The following is a 19,473-nucleotide window of genomic DNA, read 5'->3' as shown; positions in this document are numbered from 1 at the left end:
CCTCTGAGAAGCATGTTTAACCTTTCGTCTCAGGACTTGCCCTGCTCTGTTCTGCATTCGTTATCTGTGACTGTGCCATCTCTCCGATCAGCTTCTGAGTCCCTCGGAGCCAGAGTATATGTTCCAGCCGCTTTCCTGTCCCCTGGGTTGGAGAGCCACCCAATTGACATTGCTGAGTTAAAGGAAAAGAACATTCTGGTAAAGTGAGGTGAAGGATTGGAGCCAGTTTGCATGTTGTTGAACTGGTTTTAAATGACTGGACTTACCAGTCACTTGTGAAATAAACATGCTCTGACAGAAATAGAAACTAAAAAGAAAAAAAAAACTTCCACCAATTGTGCTCACAGGAAATAGAATTGCTCAATGAATTTGTATTTGCTGATTACTTTGGCCTTCTCTGATACATTAGTTCATGGTTGCTTTATTTTTTTTCTCTAGCAACTCAGAAGTAAATGAGTAGATTCTTGCTTTTAAAGCACAAGTTAAAAAAATCTGCTTTTTAAAAACAAAGGGAAACTACCCTTCAAAAGCAAGTGAAAATTTACTTTTAGAAGCAAAGTTACAAAAGTCAGTTTTACCTTCCACCTTTTAACGGTGCGCGGAGTCGCAACGCCCCTTTGCCGTTGCCCCTGATCTGTTCTTAGGGGTCAGTGTGGGTGCACTTTGGAAACAAAGAGACGGCTTCCCCTCAATCTCTGTCTGATTTCTCCCTCCACAATCTTGAATACACATTTCAGACAAGGAACGGTAGTGAACACTGGAAGTATTTTTAATAGGCACGGTAGGGCTATTTTTAAAACATGGCCTTATCAAAACGCCACTCACGGCAAGACTGCTATGAGCCGAATTCACAATGGACTCACGCAGCATTGTTTCCACAGAATTTAAATTAGGAAGAGCCCTCCATTAAAACAGTCCAAACCGGAAATCCTAGCTTTTCCCTGCAGTTCTATAAAAATGTGCACCTCCTGTTTTGGCTGCTCTCTGTAGATTTATAAGAAAATGATTGGGACACTCCAGTGTCTTGAGCAACTCAATAAAGTTCAAGTGCTTTAGCCTCTTGAGCCCTTTTTCCGGGGCTGTAGCGAATGAAAGAGAGCAGGGCTGCCAACCCCACAGAGAAAAGACAGTTTTCTCCGTTTGCCATTCAGACCTTGTTCTTAGGAACTAGTCTCGTTTACATTCTTCCCACCTCTGTCCTGTTTTCTAAAAGTGTGCTCGCACTTTCGCTGCCTCTCGTAGCGCCAGGCTGTGAGTCTCTCAGCATTTCTGTAAGTGCATCAGAATCATCTTGGGATTGTTGCTCAAATGCAGATTCGTGGCTCTTATCCCTGATCATGTCTGAATCAGGGCTCAAGCCTCCCTCTGTTTCATTCTTGTGGTTTTTTCGCAAGATCAGCAATAGTAGCTGTGAGTTTCCGTAATTCGCCTCTCTGCTGAGTTTGCCCTGAAAAAGGCAATGTTAATTCTCATCTTGATTTCCTGAGGAGAACTGGACTGCACCCACTGGTGTGGTTACATGGCGCTAACGACTAAGAAGGGATTCATTTGGGCAGGTTTTTCAGGGCTGACAACAATAACCCTGGAATAATGTAGTGATATCAGATTACAGTATCACGTTTCCCTGGCAACCTGGGTGTTGTGATATTGCCTATGATAAGGGAGCCATGAACTTGGCCTAGGGACACCGTGAAAAAGAATATGTTTATACAAGCTGATAACCAGATATGGTTGAGTGATGAAAGAAATGACGGAAAGGCACTTTATGGATAGAGCCTTCAAGTATGGCTTAGGTGGTCCAGGCTTCAACATAGTTCACGCTGCTGAAGGCATTCTTACAGAGCACGGGAAACTGATTACACAGTGGTGCCCAACATGGGGGCGCCAAAAGAAAGATCCTAAAAGACATTCATTTTCCTGGGTGTGAGCGCACCCGGATGTGCCCGTGCTTCCAGTACTGCAGATCGTTTCTGCTTCTTCAGGGTTTGTGGCAAATAGGATTGAGTGCTCATTTTGAATATGGGCACTACACTATTGACATTTTTAAAAAATATCCTAATGAAGAACAAGCTGCTTCTTTGTGTTTGACACTTGGGCTCAACATATTAGGGACCTGGGTTCTACTAACATATTAAGGCCTCATTATTAATAGTTCTCATTTCTTAGCTTAGTGTGAAGTGGCTTGAAAAGTTTATGGAAACGTGGAGTGAAAAGATTGTGGAACTTTCCCATGAACTTCTTGAAGCTCCATGGCATGTGCCGGGTCTGCAATGGTAATTTGCCTGTGTCCTCTCTCTCTTTCTGTCTTCATGACAATCCAGCAAAGTTGACATTAGCATACTATGGTCCAGATCAGGGATCTGAGACTTGAAAGAGGTTAGGTAAATTTCTCAAGGCCACACCGATAGAAAATGGGCAAAACTACAAAGAAAATGAGCTCTGGCGAGCTCCAAAGCTTGGGCTCTTAACCATTCTTCTCATTTGTGAGAACAAGCATTTTCAGGCTCTTGGTCAAGGGGAGCTGTATATAATATGTTCCTTTATATTTAAAGATGACATGGCTGCTGACAGTGAGTACTGTGTGTGTGTGTGTGTGTGTAAGCAGATAAGACCTACACATACATTTGGACAAGTATAAAAAGGCAGAGGATAAACAGGTTTTACCAACAAAAACCCTGATCTCCATCTAATTTTATCTATATTGCAGGCTCTTGGAAGGGCCAAATAAAACATGCTGAGAAATAAAATAAATGATAATAGTGCAGAAGGTCCCCTTACTTAAAAAAATACAAGAGATCTTGTGCGCTCCAGTGTCCTAATTGCCTAAGAGCACACTCAACTGCCCTTGTGTCAATTCTGACTCATAACGACACTATAAAAAATAGAGCTGCCCTAGTGGGTTCCCAAGGTTGCAGACATTTGTGGGAGCAGAAAACCTCATCTTTCTCCCTCAGAGTAGCTGGTGGTTTTTAGCAACCCAAGACATAATCCTCTTGTACATAAGGGGCATGTGCATATTTCTACCACTTTCTTTGTCCAAGATCAGGAGCAGATTCCTAAATTGGGATCTGCTTAATGGAGATGCAGTACCTTCAGACTCATTACTATTTGGAGATCCCTTCTCAATGTGACAGTCCATGACTGCTCTTCCTTTTGATGAAACCCACTGCCATCCCGGCACAGCAAGCCGACAGGACAGCGTCCAACTGGCCCTGTGAGTTTCCAAAGACTGTAACTCTTTACTGGGGTAGAAACCCCCATCTTTCTCCTGAGGAGCGGCTGCTTGCCTCGAACTGCTAAGGGCTCCTATCTTTCTGGTATGTCCACACAGAATCTAGACTTGGAACTACCTTATGACCCAGCACTCCCACTACAGGAGATCTGCTCTAGAGCTCTAATACCAAAGACCACCAGACATGTGCACACGTATGTTCATCGTAGCACTGTTCATAATAGCCCAAAGATGCAAACAACCTACCTTTCTGCAAATAAATGAACAAGATGGAGCACACACTGTGGAATACTATGCAGCCCAAAAGAATAAGGATGGCTTCTCACCGTGCAAAGGAGATGCCACTGGAGGGCATTATGTTGAATGGAATGAGTCAATCTCAACAGGACACATACTGTATTATTGCAGTGTTATACAACGGCAACGAACAGGTACACACACTGAAGCCAACATCCTCTGGTGGTTAACAGTGACAGGTGGGTGATGAGGCAGGAAGAGGGAGGGGAACTCGCTCCCTAGATGTTGCTGTTCTTCTTCTTGTCATTGTCGGGGGCCACCAAGCCGGTTCTGACCCGTAGTGGCCCTGTGTCCAACAGAACGAAACACTGCCTGGTCTGGCCCATCCTCGTCTTTGTTATGTTCGACCCCCTAGTGGCAGTCCCTAGGCCAGTCCATCTCCTGGATGGTCTTCCTGAGCTTTTACCAAGGAAGAGGTCCTTTTCCATGGATTGGTCTCCCCTGATATGTCCAAGGTAGCACTTGGTATTTGGAGGGATGGGAAACAGCACACCAAGTGTGCACAACCTGATCGTGGTAAATGCTGCCTCTCAGAACGCAAGACAGAAGGATGTTTTGGGCAAAAGCTGCAACATCTACAACTGTGCAACAACAACTTAATAGGATTGTCATGTATGCATGCAGAGAAGTATATAGGTATGTATACATGGCATATCAATGTATAGGTATGTATAGATGGATGGCCATCATCTTGTAGGACAACTTAGTCATTTGGCATTAGACGTCCAGAATAAAAGAGAATGAAAAAAAAAAGACTCAGAGAAGAAACAAGCCCCTAGGATTACTAGTCCACACAAACTATGGGCTCATCTTCCCTGAAGCCAGAAGAACTGGTTGGTGCCCGGCTACCACTACCCATCATTCCGATCAGCACCCTAATGGAAGGACTGTAATTGAATGGGAGCAAGATGCAGAACATATCTCAAAGCTAAGATTCTTTGAACGTCCCAACTAACTGGACTAGTTGGAACTGGAGGACTCTGCGAGCCTGTCACTCTGAGATGCGCCTCAAACCTTAAAACAGCGATTCTCAACCTGTGGTTCGTGAACCTTTTGGGGGCCTAACGACCCTTTCACAGAGGTCACTCGATTCATAACAGTAGCAAAATTACCATTACGAGGTAACAACGAAAATAATTGTATGGTTCGGGTCACCACAACATGAGGAACTGTATTCAAGGGTTGCGGCATTAGGAAGGTTGAGAACCACTGCCTTAAAACAAAACTATTCCACATAAGATCATCTTTTAGTTAATTAATATAACATAAGCAATATCACTCATGAGGATTGTGCGCCTTTGAAAGTCATCTGTATGAGACCGAGCTACCGGTCCACACTTACTCTTAAGCCAAGATGACAAGAGAAAGGGCAAGGACACTAACTGCCTGCAACGGAAAGAAGAATGAGAATCCTGAGGACATGGACACACCGCAAATACAACCGGCATCAATGAACAGTGTGCAGAGATGGCTAAATCGGAAATGATTTGCTGTGTAAACTTCCACTGAAAACACCATATTATATCTATATAAAAAGATACAATGGAAGACCTCATTTTCCTATTGCCCTATTTATAATCCCAAGAGCTGATCCCTGATTAAAGTGTATTATGCAAAATTATTGACATGTGTTTGGTAAAGTGGAGAGGCAGGGCAAACAGGGCAAAGGGGAGGGCTGCTGCTGAGCTGGCCGGACACAGTGCGGCAACAATGGCTGAGGCCCAAGAGCACTTGTGAGCACGGGCAGGGCCAGCGTGGCTTGTTCTGTTGCGTAGATGGTGGCTGCCTGTGACTTGATGGCACTGAACAACAACAACATGTGCTCTTTCAGAGTTTTGATAGATGCATTCAAAATGTATAAAGTTTTAAAAAGTTGGGATTGTGTTACAATAGTGCCCCCAACTTGCTTTTACAATTCAACAACTGCCATAAAAAGAATGCTACCATAGCACCTTTTTGTATCCGCTTCTGTCATCACATTTTACTGTTTAGGCAGACCAGAGTTCCTTTGCTACACTCCGACTGATTGACATTTGTGTCCTGTTCAGCGTTTCTCTGTTGTTGACAGTAGCTCCTTCGCTACTGTCGCTAAAGCGGAGGCTCACAGGAGAACGGAAAGATCCGCTCTGTGACCAGTGCTCCTTGTCAGGTACCAGAGATGCAGGACTGGTGTTGAGACATGGATCCCTACCAACCTTCTCTCCAGACCCGGTATACAGCTGCTCCTCATGCCAGCTTGTCTGCTACGCACTGCCCTGCCACGAGGCAGGGACCATCTGCAGCTTGGCGTACGGGGGTCCCGGCAGGCACTACCACCCTGCCCTTTCACAGCTCTTGCGAGGTTTGTTTCCGTCTGTGACTCAGCCCTCTCCTCATGCCCGTGTTCAGCAAGAGTTCAGCATCAGCAAGTCCTAGGCCGGGTCTTGATCCCGGCCCGGTCTTTCCTATCACATTGAATACGAACTAAAACGGAAAGCAGGAGCCCTGAGGAAATGGTGGCGGCGGCGGCGGCGGGGGTGGGGGGTGGGGGTGGTGTGCTGAGTATGGTTGGCGGGGGTGGGGTGGTGGAGGGGTGCTGAGTATGCTTTTCACTAGGAAAAGGAACATGACTGGATCAGAACGCAGGGTACCTGGGGAAGAGCTCACTGTCATGGGAACCCTGGTGGCAGAGGGCTTAGGACAAGGCCAGCAGCCACTCTGTGGGAGAACGATGGAGCTGTGCAAAAGCACTCTGCTAGGCAGCCGGGGGCAGCACTGCCCTGTCCCGTCGGGTCGCTGTGTCGGCAGTGAGCTTGGCCCGGAGAACTGTAATGGTAAATGTAGCAGTTACGAGTGAAGTGGCTAAATGCAAGGTCAGTAGTTTGAAACCAGCAACCGCTCCATGGGAGAAAGACAGGGTTTTCTACTCCTACAAACAGTTACAGTCTCAGAAAGTCAGGGGCGGTTCTACCCTGGCCTGTTCCTGCCACCATGAGTCAACATGGACTCGGTGGCTGGGAGCTCAGTGTTTTCTTTAATGGTAAAGCAGACACCTGGACAAGGCGGTCAAGTTCACAAGTTATTCCCAGAGAGGGGAGAGTGGTGGAGACCAGGGGCCTGGTGGGGGTTAGAAGGGCAGGTACGAGGGGTTTCCTTCTGTTTTGCGTCTTCCTGTAGAGATTCTCATACGTTGGTGTGCTTTGGCAATTTTGGGAAATGGTCATTCTCCTTTGGAGCCTCTGATGGATCTGATGGCAGGGTGACCCTCATGCCTGCTCTGTATCAGCTCCCTGGGTGACTGACCTTGGAGGTCTGAAGACCGAACCTTGCAAAATGTTGCTGTCCCGTGATCCCACAGGTGAGTCACAGGTGAGAAAGAGTTGAGAAATAATGCTTCAGGCGGTTGCCACTCAACATTCTGAGAACAGGTGCAGTGCGGCTGACTGCTAACCCCTCCTCGTGTTTCTTTAAGCTTGCCTCTCTTCCCTCTGAAGTCACCTTTATCCCCATGCCTCCTGAAGAAGGCGTGGCTTCACTGTGAAGCCTTGTGCCAATCAGATGTTTCTAAGCTGTATGGTCACGGCAGGGGCGCAGTGGGGCTTAGTTGCTGTGAACCGGGAAGGCCAAGGGAAACGAGGGGGTGGTGAGGCTGGGAAAGGGGTTGTTGCGTTGATTGTTGGTTGACTCCGCTCAAAGGGAAGGCTGGAGGCCCTAGGCTGCTCTCTGGAGGCAGTCAACAGCCCAAGAGAGGAGAGGGCACATCTCTGGGTTCAAGGGCGGGCAGAGCATAGTACATCAGAGTTTAATGGGTTTTCAAAATTAATAATGATGATGATGCTTAAAGGTTTTCTTTCAGGAAAAGGAGGGAAAGGTAATAAAAGGAGAAAAAGGACAAGCTTCATATACTTGCACGTGTAATGCTGTCATTTTGATTTTACTGTACATGTTTATTTTAATGGGAACAGCAACAAGTCTGTGCCCACGATTAGAGACCCCTGCCCCCACCCCTTCTGGCTCTAAGTTGCACATCTGGCGGGTGGCGTGCTGGGGCAGCAGAGCAGAAGGGTCCTGATGGGCTGCAGATCTACATGGTCTCTATCTTCACTCCAGGGGAGAACTGCTCTCCTGGATGCAAGGCCAACCAGTGCTCCAAGGTGACCCGTGGCTGGAGAAGCAGCCTGCCAAGTGCTGGAGGCAGCGCTACCCTGTGCTCAGACTGCCACCACGACCTCTGAGCTCCTTGGGAATGTGACCTGACAGCCTGAACATCTGCAATGTCGGAGAACTGACTGGCGTCCTCCATGGTCTCACGCCATGGTCTGTGAGATCAGATGAGCAGCACAGTGAAATGCAATGAGCGTTTGTTCCATGGAGTTACCCAACAAGCCGACTTGCAGGTTAGAGCTAGATGAGCGTATGAAAGGATGCTTTTCGAGTTACCTGTCATGTTTCAGTACCGGGGTGGCCAACACACTTGTCAGAAGCCATCCGAACTCGGCCAGAGTGTGCAGCAGAGGGCCATAGTCCGATTTGATTTCCCAGCCCTGCGGGGTAAGCACGGCGCACAGAGTCAAGTGGCAAAGACAACCGGCTACACAGGTCATTACAAGAAAAGCTGACGGATGTAACGACAAGGGGTCATTCTCTGTTAGCACAATCTGACCTGACTGTAATCCTGTGGGCCTCATTTTCTGCTACTAGCTACCTTTCTACCCCAGACCTGAGTTTGCGACCTTGAGTGGATCAGACTGGAAAGAAGTTTGGGCTGTCCTCAAAAAATTCCTTACCACTGAGTCCATGTCAGCTCACAAGGACCCTATGGGGCACGGTAGAACTGTCCCTGTGAGTTTCTGAGACCGTCAACCGTTCTGGGAGTAGAAAGCTCTTTCTCCTGAGGAGTGGGTGGTGGGTTTGAACTTGTGGGTCACAACCAGAAGCATAACCACTGCACCACACCAGGGCTCCTGGGCTGTCCTTAGGTCATGTGAAGGAGCCCGGGTGACGTCGTGAGTTAAGTATTGGGCTGCAAACCCAACGGTGGGCAGTTCAAACCCACTAGCCATGCTCCGTGTCAGCAAGGTGCAGCCAGTTGCCCCATCAAGATGAGTCTGAAACTCCCGACGAGGCCACTATGGGTTCAAATTGATTCGATGGCAATGGGTTTTAGGTCTGGTTAGGGCAGTGGTTCTTAAACGTAGGGGGCCTAAGAATGTGCATTTTCATTTTTGAAAACTCTCCATGTGATTTGGACCCAAGTAGTTTAGAGGCTGAAGGACCCCTGGTGCTGTAGTGGTTACGCGTTGGGCTCCAGTCCACGTGGTTGACAGTTTGAAAACACCAACAGCGCTGAGGGAGAGAACTGGGCTTTCTACTCCCGTGAACAGTTACAGTCTTGGAACCCCCGGGAGCGTTGGTGGGGCGTTACTATGACTGAGTATTGACTCGAGAGCAGAAACAGTCATTGAGAAGAGAGGCCCAGGGTGCGGGACCGACGTCGGGTGGTGAGGGGTGCATAAGTGTAGAATGTCTGTTCAGCTTTTATTCATTTGGAACCGAAGAGTTTTACTTGGGGCTCTACCTCTTCCCCTGATTCATTTTTTCTCTTCCCCAAAACATCGACTAGCGCCTGTGAAGATGGGTGGCGTCTCTCCAACCTCTGTAAGGCAAGGAAGGAGAACGTGTCTGGGACAGCACTTGCCGGCCGGGGCCTCCCACGCGCCAGAGGCCACCTGAGTTCAGCCTGTCCCCCTGCGGTCAGGGCACTCGTGGCAGCTGAGTGCTGAGTGCGCCCAGCAGCGGCCATGCCAGCGCTGACGAGGAAGGACCATGTTGTGTGCACGTGTTTGGCCTGGCAAAAGAAAGAAAGCTTTCTTGCCTCTGCAAGTCCATTTTCAAGGGGGAAAAAAAGTCTAAGTCACATTATTGGTGGAGATTAAATCCTAGTTAATTAAAAAAAATTCTCAACTTTCAGCCAGTTGCCATGATCTTGGGTAAGGAGGCTTAGTAGCCAAAAATTTTATTTGTATAGAATGCCACACCTGTGAAAACCTGCTTCTATGGCTAGATACCCATCTTGCCATCTTAACACACACAAAAAAGTTTGACATTGGGTGAAATAAAGCAGACCTCTCTTTCACAAATCTGAAAGACATTAATTCAGGCACGTGGTAAGATTCCAAATCCTAAAAAAAAAAAAAAAAAGATTCCAAATCCTGAACAAACTGGTTGTGGTAATGTGAAATCTCTCTATATGGCTCTTCTTGATGGCTCTGTAACTCCCTCCGAATGATGAGATGACCGGCTGGGCCGATACAAAGAGGGTGTGCACACACTCATAGAGGAGCCTGTGCAGTGTCGATTGCCACGACCTGGGCTGGAAGAGCACTAACTCAGAAGCAGGAACAGAGAGGATTCCCAGGACCAGCAAGGAAGAAGAGACCCCTGCCTGAAGTGGTGGAGGCTGAGACCCGAGGCATCAGAGGCTGCTGCACCGGAGACCACAGGCGAGCAGAAAGGAGCCGCGCCAAGACAGAGGAGAGCAGCTGAGACAGTGAGGTGGAGCAGAAGGTGGGCTTCCTGGGCCACTGAGGCAGAGGTGAAGGGACCACATGGCTGAGAGGCTGAAAAGAGAGAGACTTGGCTGCTGGCCGAGGAGAGGTGTTGCTGTGGACCAGTCACTGGATCTTTAATGTTTTCTGATCCTGGCTTGTGGTCACCTGTTAACTTTACTCATAAATCCCCATGATGGTGAGTATTGTCTGTGTGTGTTCTGTGCGGCCGTCGCAATGGATTATCCAACCCCTGGTGGAGTGGACCGCCTTGGGAAGAATGGTCGGTGTGAGCATAGAGTTAAAAGAAGGATGGAGGGCGAAGGCATGTTTGTGGCAATCGGCCTTGGGTTGCTGAGAAGTTGGACTTGCCTTTTGCCTTGTGTAGTCAGAGGAGGTCAGATAGGGTCTCCTTCCCTTTTTCGCACCTGTGTTGAAGGATTACTCATCTGCTAGTCAATGAAGGTCTTAAACACGTAGAATTAAAAATAACAGTAAGGCTAAATGGTGAGAAAATGGCAACTCACCTCAATCACGGTCCATTGCTCTACTATGATGGCATCATTTCTTTTCTGGCTAGAACCTGGGTCTCCAGAACTTTCTTCATAGATAAATAATCCTTCCAAAGATTTGGGCAAATAGTCCCCTGTGAGAAAAAGAAGAAAACTCAGTATCTCTTAAAAGCCAGCTAAGTCCTTAAGTAAACTTAGTAGGAAGTGGAAAGAAAAACACATCAATAATAAACACTTGTTTGGGCTGAATCAATAACATCCTCCTCTTCTTTGAAGGTTAACTGTCTGACAGAGGTCAAGGCAGCTTTGTGTTTCACCAAATCAAAGCCAAACCAGAATCACAAGGACGACAGTGACGAAAACCAGATTGATAATCTGATGCAGCAGACAGCAAGAAGCAAGTGGGGCTGCTGAACTGAGAAAGCACTTGGCAATGACCTTCACGTTGCCAGCACATTTCAGTTTTGGATCTCTATAGTACATACTTCTACCACGAAGGGAAGAAGCGCAAAAAGCATAACCCTTAAAATCAGAGGTCTGATTTTGAAATTAATGGGAGATAAGATTACGTCAAAATATATAAACACAAAACAACTCTTCAACGATGCTTTTAAAAACAGGAGGGCAGGCCGGGGTGCTTGCGGTGGTGACAGGAAGACCGTAAGCTGAAGTCATTGTGCAGAGAATTCCTGCGGGGAAGGAAGTTTTGAGGGAGGGCCTCTCTGACTTGTTTCTTAAATAGTTGACAATAATCAGCTGGCCCAAACGAAGCGGATTTCTATGGAAGTTGTTTTGTTCCTATTGTGCAGCCGCAGACACTTTTCCACGGTTGTGTGCTGGTTAAACATCTTGGTTTTCATATCGCAGCACAGGGTCACATCAAAATCTCCCTGGTTGGCAGTTCTCTAAGCAACATAGCCGACAAAGGTTTCAAATGATCTCTAAAGTTTAAAGATAAAAAAGCCAAAAGCAATTTCAATGTAAGTTTCAGAATTCATTTTTAGTAACAGACCATAAGCTTTAAGACAGAAAAAAATTTCCCCCTCTTTAAAAAAAATCATTTTATTGGTGCTCATACAACTCTTATCACAATCCATACATACATCAATTGAGTAAAGCACCCTTATACATTCGTTTCCCTCATCATTCTCAAAATTTGCTTTCCGCGTGGGCTCCTGGAATCAGCTCATTTTCCTTCCCTCCCCGCCCTCCCTCATGGACCCTTAATAATTTATAAATTATTATTTTATCTTATCTTACACTGCCCGGCGTCTCCCTTCACCCATTTTTCTGTTGCTCATCTCCCAGGGAGGAGGTTATATGTAGATCCTCGTGATCGGTTCTCCCTTTCTACCCCCCCTTCTTTTTACACCACTCATGGTCGGGACAGAATACCACAAGGAATCTAGATTATTCAAAGTGGTTTCCCCCAAACCCAGGAAAGTTTGGTGTACAAATTGGAATTGCTTTTCCAAAAGAGTTGTTAGGTGCTGTTGTCTGACTCACAGCAAGCTCATGTGCAACATGCAATCCTCAAACCTGCTGGTCTACTTGAGCCCATTGCTGCAGCCAGCGTGTTCACCCATCTCCTGGAGGGTCTTCCTCATTTTCAATGACCTTCTACTTCACCAACGATGATGCCCTGAATTCCAGGGACTAGTCTCTCCCGATAACATCCCGGAGTAAGTCTTGCCATTCTTACCTCTTAAGGAACTTTCTGGTGGTACGTCTTCCAGACAGACATATTTTTCTCCTGACAGTCCCCAGCACTATCGATATTCTTCACCAGCACCATAATTCCAACACATGGATTCTTCTTCGGTTTTCCTTATTCACTGTCCAACTTTCACATGCATATGAGGTGATGGGAGATACTATGGCTTGGATCAGGAGCACCTTAGCCCTCAAAGTAGCATCTTTGTCCTTCAGCACTTTAAAGAGGCCTTGTGCAGCAGATTTGCCCAGTGTGATATGTCCTTACATTTTTGACTGCTGCTTCCATGAACATTGATTGTGAATCGAAGCAAAAGGAAATCCTTGACAACTTCTCCATCCTGAACAAACTTTCCTCCATTTATCATGAGGCTATCTATTGGGCCAGTTGTGAGGATTTTGTTTTTCTTTACATTGACTTTCGAGCCTTGCAGAAGGCTGCAACCCTTGATCACCATCACCAAGTGCTGCAAGTCTTTCTCGGTTTCAGCTAGCACAGTTGAATGATTTGCATAGGGCAGGTTGTTAACAGGCACATTCTTCTTTATACAGTCAGGGTCATAATTATTTGCTCAGCATACAGATGGAATAATATGGTGACAGTATACAGCCCTGATGCACATCTTTACTGATTTTAAACCGTACAGTATTGTCTCGCTCTATTCGAATGAGTGCCTCTTGGTTAGGCTCTGCATAAGTACAGTGAAATATTCTGTAATCCCCGTTCTTCTCAATGTTATCTATAGTTTATTGTGATCCACACTGCCGAAGGCCTTTGTGTAATCAATGAACCACAAGTATGTATCTTTCTGGTGTTCTCTGCTTTCAGCCAAGATCTGCCTCACCCCAGCAGTGATATCTTTCATGCCAAATCCTCTTCTGAATCTGTCAGAGTACAGAATACTCCAATTTCCTTCAGGCACTCTGGGGGTGCAGTGGGCCATCTCTCCAGTGAGCTGCTAACCATCCGTCGCTGTGCAGGAGGAAGATGAGGCTGTCTATTCTTCTAAAGGCTCAAAGTCTCAGAAAATCAAAGGGCAGCTCTACTCTGCCCCTAGGGTCAGTGCGGGTCAGAATGGACTTGAAGGCAGTGGATTCCCATTTGCTTTAGATTTACTTGTCCATGGCCACACCAAGTAACCAGTCAACCACATCTGTTTCTGATTGGGAGTCTAGGGCATTACCAGATCATCTTCAAAACTGTACATGCCTCGAGTCCGATTTTTGAGTGGGAGGGCCGAGTTTGAACAATAATGATCTAGGTGATACTTACGTCGTTAATTACAAACCACCTTTTACTTTGTGATTTGATCATGTGAAAATGATGGGCTCTTTGACTCTGGGTTTGTTTCCATACTCTCATTATTGGGGTTCCCCAGTATTTCTAAATTTGCTTTGATGTAAAAGAAAAAACGGTGAATTATTCAACAGAATACTATACAAAGATGAAAAAGAAAGATTCACTGTTCCATGCAACATGAATGAAATTCAGAGCTATTGTGCTGAGTAAAATAAGTCAGACACCGAGGAGTACTGAGTAATTCAACCTATTTAGGGTGACCTCTGGTGATAGACATTATTTCAGTGTTTATGGGAGGGGGTTGGGGGTGGCATGTTGACTGACAAAGGGCATGAGGAGGCCTTTGGGGAAGCTGGAGATGGTCTGTATCGTGAATACCTGTGTTCTATCCATCCAGTGTACACATAAGATTCACTCGCCTTCCTGTTTGTGTTATACTTCAGTTAAAAGCAGAAGTCAGGAGCTGATACCAAGGGCTCAAGTAGAAAGAAAATGTTTTGGGAATGATGATGGCAACAGATATACAAATGTGCTTGATACAATTAATGTATGGATTGTGATAAGAGCTTACGAGCCCCCAATAAAATACTTCATTAATAATAATAAACAAAAAGCAGAAGTCTTTCCTTCTCACTGTAGGCTGCCCCTGAGCTTCTGGCTGACTACCTTCAGGTTCCCGCCTGCTCCAAAGCCCCGTGGGGACTGACACGCAGAAGGCAGTTCTGAATCTCATGAGACCTCCTCCCTAGCAGAAGTGAGTGGCGGCTAGAAATAGTGGCAGGGAAGCCGTCATGGGAAAATGATCGTTTGGGTGCTTAGTGTGTTTAATCTTCCAGGTAATGTGGTGAGGAGGTCATTCTGAGCAATGACTTCCTAATTGTCTCCAAGCTGAGTCACCTCTCCACATTACATAACCCAAAGCTGCCCAGCAGGTGTGCTTGGATCCAGTAGTGCACTTGGCACAGGCTACAGGTGTGCCAAGATACAAGGACAGGCGCTTTCCTGCCCAGAGCAGCTTCATCCACGTATACCAGTGTGCTTAACGGCCGTTTTCTACATGGGACGTGTTATAAAAGGGAGGCAAACACTTGCCTCACATGCCGCTTTTAAATACAGAAATATAAATAAGTAATGAATTGGTAAAAAAATTAAACTAAAGACCACTAAAGGAGAGTGCACCGGTGTCCTTGACGGACGGTCTCCAAGTACAGGGTGAAGCGATTCAGGACAAGCTGATCGGCTCTGTAGAGTCAGGCACTCTATCTTAAAAAGCCATGCCAACACTGCGATTCTTTCCAATAGGTAGCGTTTCATCCTGTGCGGTAAAGTACTGCTCTCCTTCCTCCTCCCACCCAATCTCCAAGTGCGCTGAGCGCCCAGCCACGGTTGCTCTGACCTGGTACCCGGGCACTGGCAGCACACCGGAGGGTGCTTGAACCCTGGGTGGAGAAGCACAAGCTTAAAGGACTCCTTTGGATATGACACTGGTGGTCCTGTCCTTGTAAGGCGGCCAATGCTGCATTCGAGCATTTTGGGTCCATGTGCCGGTTTCGACATTAAACTACCAAAGCTGGGCCCAGGACCACTTCTGAGACGTGCAGGGCAGGCACCGGCAGCATTCGTGTTCTGCGCCCGCACCGTGCACATTCGCTGTGCAGGACGAGCCTCAGCCTTTGCACGTCTCACCCCTGCGTTGTTTTTTCTCCCGCGGACCTCTGTAACAACCAGGTCTGCTCTTGGCCTGGATGCTCCACCTCCCAAGATGAGGCCAAAGAAGTGTAAGGAGGGAAACCAGGCGCGGCTTCTGAATGGCTTGGAAGGGCAATTTCGGCAGGGCGGCCAGCGGGTTAAAACACGCACGGAACCCTCACTTTCGATGTGGGCAAAGCGTTTAATTTCTCTGTGCCTCAATTTCCTCATATGGGAAAAACAATAATCACCCTGCTCATTAGGTTGTTGTGGGGCCAAAGGAGTTAGTAAATGTAAAATGCTTAGAATGATATAGTATATAGTAAGTTCAAAAAGCCTTTGAGCTCGTCCCTGGGTCCCCCCCACGTACAGCCCCCCCATCTCATCCACAGCTGTACACCCTGCTCCAGCAAACACAGAACTCCCCACCCCCCAACACCCTTTCCTTCTTGGGGCTTCTGGGAGTGTCTGGAGGTTTCATGTGCCTAGAGTGGTCTCTCTTGCCTGCCTGGTCCCTGTCTCGGTGCCACTGTCACCCTTTCAGGACCTGCTGACCCCCTTCCCTGTCGTGCTCTGTCGCGATCCCCCGTGGGATAAAGTCATAGCCCTCTTTCTCATTGTCCATCCCGGGTTCTGCCTGACTGATGCTGCTCTATTTGGCTACTTCCTTCAGGTTAGGCAGACAAGTCTTTTGCTCATCGTGGTAAACACAGACTCATGAAAGGTCTGTCTGTCCGTCCACTGTCCCTGCTCTCCCCCATTCCTCCTCTGCCAACTCCACACAGCAGTTTCACAGGGTGAACAGGCTGAGATGAGTAGCAAGTGAAACCTGCAAAGAAGTCATAAAAATCCCCAAATGCAGCCTCCAGAGGGAGAGAGGACCATTCCTTGGTGTGTGTGTGTGTGTGTGTGTGTGTTTTGGGGGTGGGGGACCTGTGGCCGGAGTGAAATGTAAGAACCCCAGCAAGTGTGTGTGATACTTGCTGGTAAAGCGCCTCACCTCGGCCCATGCCAGCTAGATCGGGTAGAATAAAGTGCTTGTCATTCCCGTTGGGTCAGTTCCCTGCAGGCTCTCTTGGATTCATTACATTCCCATCCCCCGACCCCGCACCCCCAATGCAAGCCCCATTTCAGTGCTCAGGAGTCCAGCTGAAGGCTGGGGGTGCAGGCTCAGTAGTGCCCCAGAACCTCAGGGGTACAGAGCTGGGCCTGTAGCCCCCACAGGCTGCCAGAAGTGCACTTGGGCCACCAGTACCTTCCCTGTGGGGCCTTTGAAAGACACAGGCTGTAGGGTGAGCGTGAAAGGAGAGTGAAGTGGAATTTTCCAGACCCTCCAGTTTTGGGCACTGGAGCCTTGCCAAAGTTGAGAAGCTTTGAAAACGCTTCTTGCTCTCTCCTGCTGGAGGAAGCGACTTTATTGCAGTGGGATTTGTTGAGTATTATATTTAAAATCTCCGAGCGGCATCTGGCTTTGTGCTTCCACTCTGCGTGGAGCGCGGACTTCTGGTGACATTTTGGAAGAGGATAGAAGCCAGACAGACAAACTATGCATTGTCCCCGGGTGCTTCAGATGTCAGGCGTCACACGTCGCAGAACAAAGTGATCTGGCTTAGCCATGCTTCCTCTGACTGGCTTCTCACAGTGACACAGACCCTGGTCACAGTTTTCCATCTGCAGCTTCCATGTGGACTCCCAGGAAAGTCCCCAGTGACACACCCAGTTGACCAACTGCCGGACCCCACAGACCCAGAGAGGCTCATTAGGGCTTGGCGGAGCCTGCCATGTAAAATGTCTAATGAGACATTCCAGAGCTGCTGAGAGGGGAGAGTCGCCCCCAGGCTCTCTAAATAGCTTCTGAAGCTTTCAGAACAAAAGCCCCACAGAGCTGGGAGCTGGCAACTGCTGGGGCTAATTTTATTTTCATCAGGCAGAACTCAGCAGAGACGCCTGAGGGAGAGCCTGTCAAAGGAGTCCCCGTCCCGTCGTCCCCGCCCCCCCCCCCCCCCCCCCGCAGTTAGTGACAACTCAGACGGAAAATGGCTCCAGCTTACATCCTTCAGACAGGAAGAGACGAAGAGAAATGTTTTAAAGTGCATACTCCAAATGAATGAAATTACTTTTCACTCACTGCCATGGAGTCATTTCTGACTCACGATGACCGTAGAGGTCTGGGTAGAACTGCTTCTGTGGGTTTCTGAGGCTGTAACTTCACAGGAGTAGAAAGCCTCCTCTTTCTCCCGAGGCGCCGATGGCGGGTTAGAACTACTGACTATGTGGTTAGCAGCCCAACTGGCAACTCACAATGCCGTCACAGCTCCAATGTGCCAAGGGACCCACAGGACAGGCACACAAGCAGCAGGAACGAGGTCTCGCCTGGAATAAACGCCAAGTGCACCAGGTGCTGTGAGAGTCACTTGCACAGACCGCCTTGTTAAAGTCTTCCAACAGTAAAGTGGGTGGAATTTCAGCCCCCTTTTTAGAATTAGCAAGCCCAGCTAACTTCGCACCAGCTCACAGAAGATATGAGATTTAAACCTTGGTCTGTCTGATTCTAAAATTCATGCTCTTCCTATTGCTATTTTCATATGAGATCAAGTTTGAAGAAGTTTCCAATTATCAAAGAACACCAGGAAAAATTTATTGAGCAACTAGTAGATACCAAGAATGCTAGATACTGCCCCCAAACCAGAATAATTTAATACATCTAGATAGTAGCTGGTGTAGGCCAGCATCAGCCTCTGGATTGGGCTATTATACTATATTTTATTTAAGGCATTCTATAGCAGTTCTCAACCTGTGGGTCTCGACCCTTTTGGGGGTTGAATGACCCTTTCATGGGGGTAGTTTGATTCATAACAGTAGCAAAATTACAGAGATGAAATAACAGCAAAAATAATTTTAAGGTTGGAGGGTCACCATAACACGAGGAACTGTATGAAAGGGTCACAGCATTCGGGAGGTTGAGACCCACTGCTCTAGATGATCTCACACAACTCTGCCATTGAGTCGATTCTGACTCACAGAGTAGAACCCCCTCCGTGGGTGTCTGAGCCTGCAAATCTTTACAGCAGTAGAAAGCCTCATCTTTCTCCCACGGAGCTGCTAGTCGTTTCAAACTGCTGACCTTTCAGTTAGCAGCCCAGTGTGTAACGTCGTCTCTTCTCGATGGCTGCAGCCCCATGGCAAGCATTATATGACCGTTCTATTGCCAACACTGGGCCTCCAGTCGATCTCAAGGCTGATAAGCTTTTAAATTAAAGCTAATACAGCTATGAAATGATTGGGACCCATTTCCTTAGGAATATTGTTTCTCCGTTAAGTCATGAGCGAACACGAGAGACACAAACATTTTCACCAGCTGTGACACAGGTATAAATAGATCACACAATAAAACATACCTTTAGGTGTTTCCCAGCATACAAAAGAGTCAATTAAAGACAAGCCTTGCTTATAATAGTACGTAGTTAGCTCTAGCCAGTCAGCATCGAGTGTACAGACGGCCGCTCCTTTTCTTGTTACTTTCATTGACAGAAGGCCTTCCTGATAGGTCCAGCAGGTTGAGTCATCATTAAAAACATTGTAGACTGCATACAACTTGTTATCTGAGGGTAAGTTTTCAGAAGGGGATATTGTAATCTCATTCACCAAAGATTCTTAGAGTCATTTTAGAATCATAAGATATTTAAACATATGGGTAAGTAAAGAGAATTCAAAAAGCACTCACCACTCAGCTTAACTGAATGAACAGTAAACCATTCTTGCCTCCGATGTTTGCTTTTACTTTTTCAAGGAATAAGGAACAGAGAGAGTTGAGGCTCGCTACATCATCTCCACTGACCCCGTTACCACCAGAAGCAACTATCACCCAGAATTTGGCTGTTACATGCTCACGCAAGCTTTTATTCTGTCAGTGTACATTTTATGCCCATAGCATGTCATGTGTAGCAGATTTAAAACTTTCTTTAAATGGTATCGTGGTGTAAACAGGAATCTAGAAATTGCTTTTTATATTTTTCAAACACAACTAGGCTAGTACATACAGATGCAATTCATTCATTTTTTTCTACTACTTAGTACTCAGGTTTACCTACTGAATTCTCTTGTTGATGGACATACATGTTATTTTCAATGCTGCAATTAACGTCTCCTTGGACACATGTCTGGCTCTGAGTCCAGAATACATTCTTGGATGTGGAATGGCTG

At 47.0% G+C, this 19,473-nt stretch overlaps 1 protein-coding gene across 2 annotated transcripts in view; it reads right to left on the bottom strand.

Annotated features, from left to right (window-relative positions):
- The window catches only part of RFTN2 (raftlin family member 2), an 81,448-nt gene that overhangs the window by 23,081 nt on the left and 38,894 nt on the right, over positions 1-19,473 (bottom strand). For both annotated transcript variants that reach the window (XM_075529345.1, XM_075529344.1), the window contains exons 5-7: positions 18,669-18,872; positions 10,584-10,702; positions 7,949-8,052 (exon numbers count right to left, since the gene is read on the bottom strand). In XM_075529345.1, coding sequence (XP_075385460.1) covers positions 7,949-8,052; positions 10,584-10,702; positions 18,669-18,872 — 427 coding nt within the window. The remainder of the gene's footprint in view (positions 1-7,948; positions 8,053-10,583; positions 10,703-18,668; positions 18,873-19,473) is intronic.

Source organism: Tenrec ecaudatus, chromosome 13 (assembly GCF_050624435.1).
Source record: "Tenrec ecaudatus isolate mTenEca1 chromosome 13, mTenEca1.hap1, whole genome shotgun sequence".
Classification (NCBI taxonomy): Eukaryota; Metazoa; Chordata; class Mammalia; order Afrosoricida; family Tenrecidae; genus Tenrec; species Tenrec ecaudatus.
Note: the sequence above shows the minus strand (reverse complement) of the source record. Positions and strands in the feature narration are given on the sequence as shown.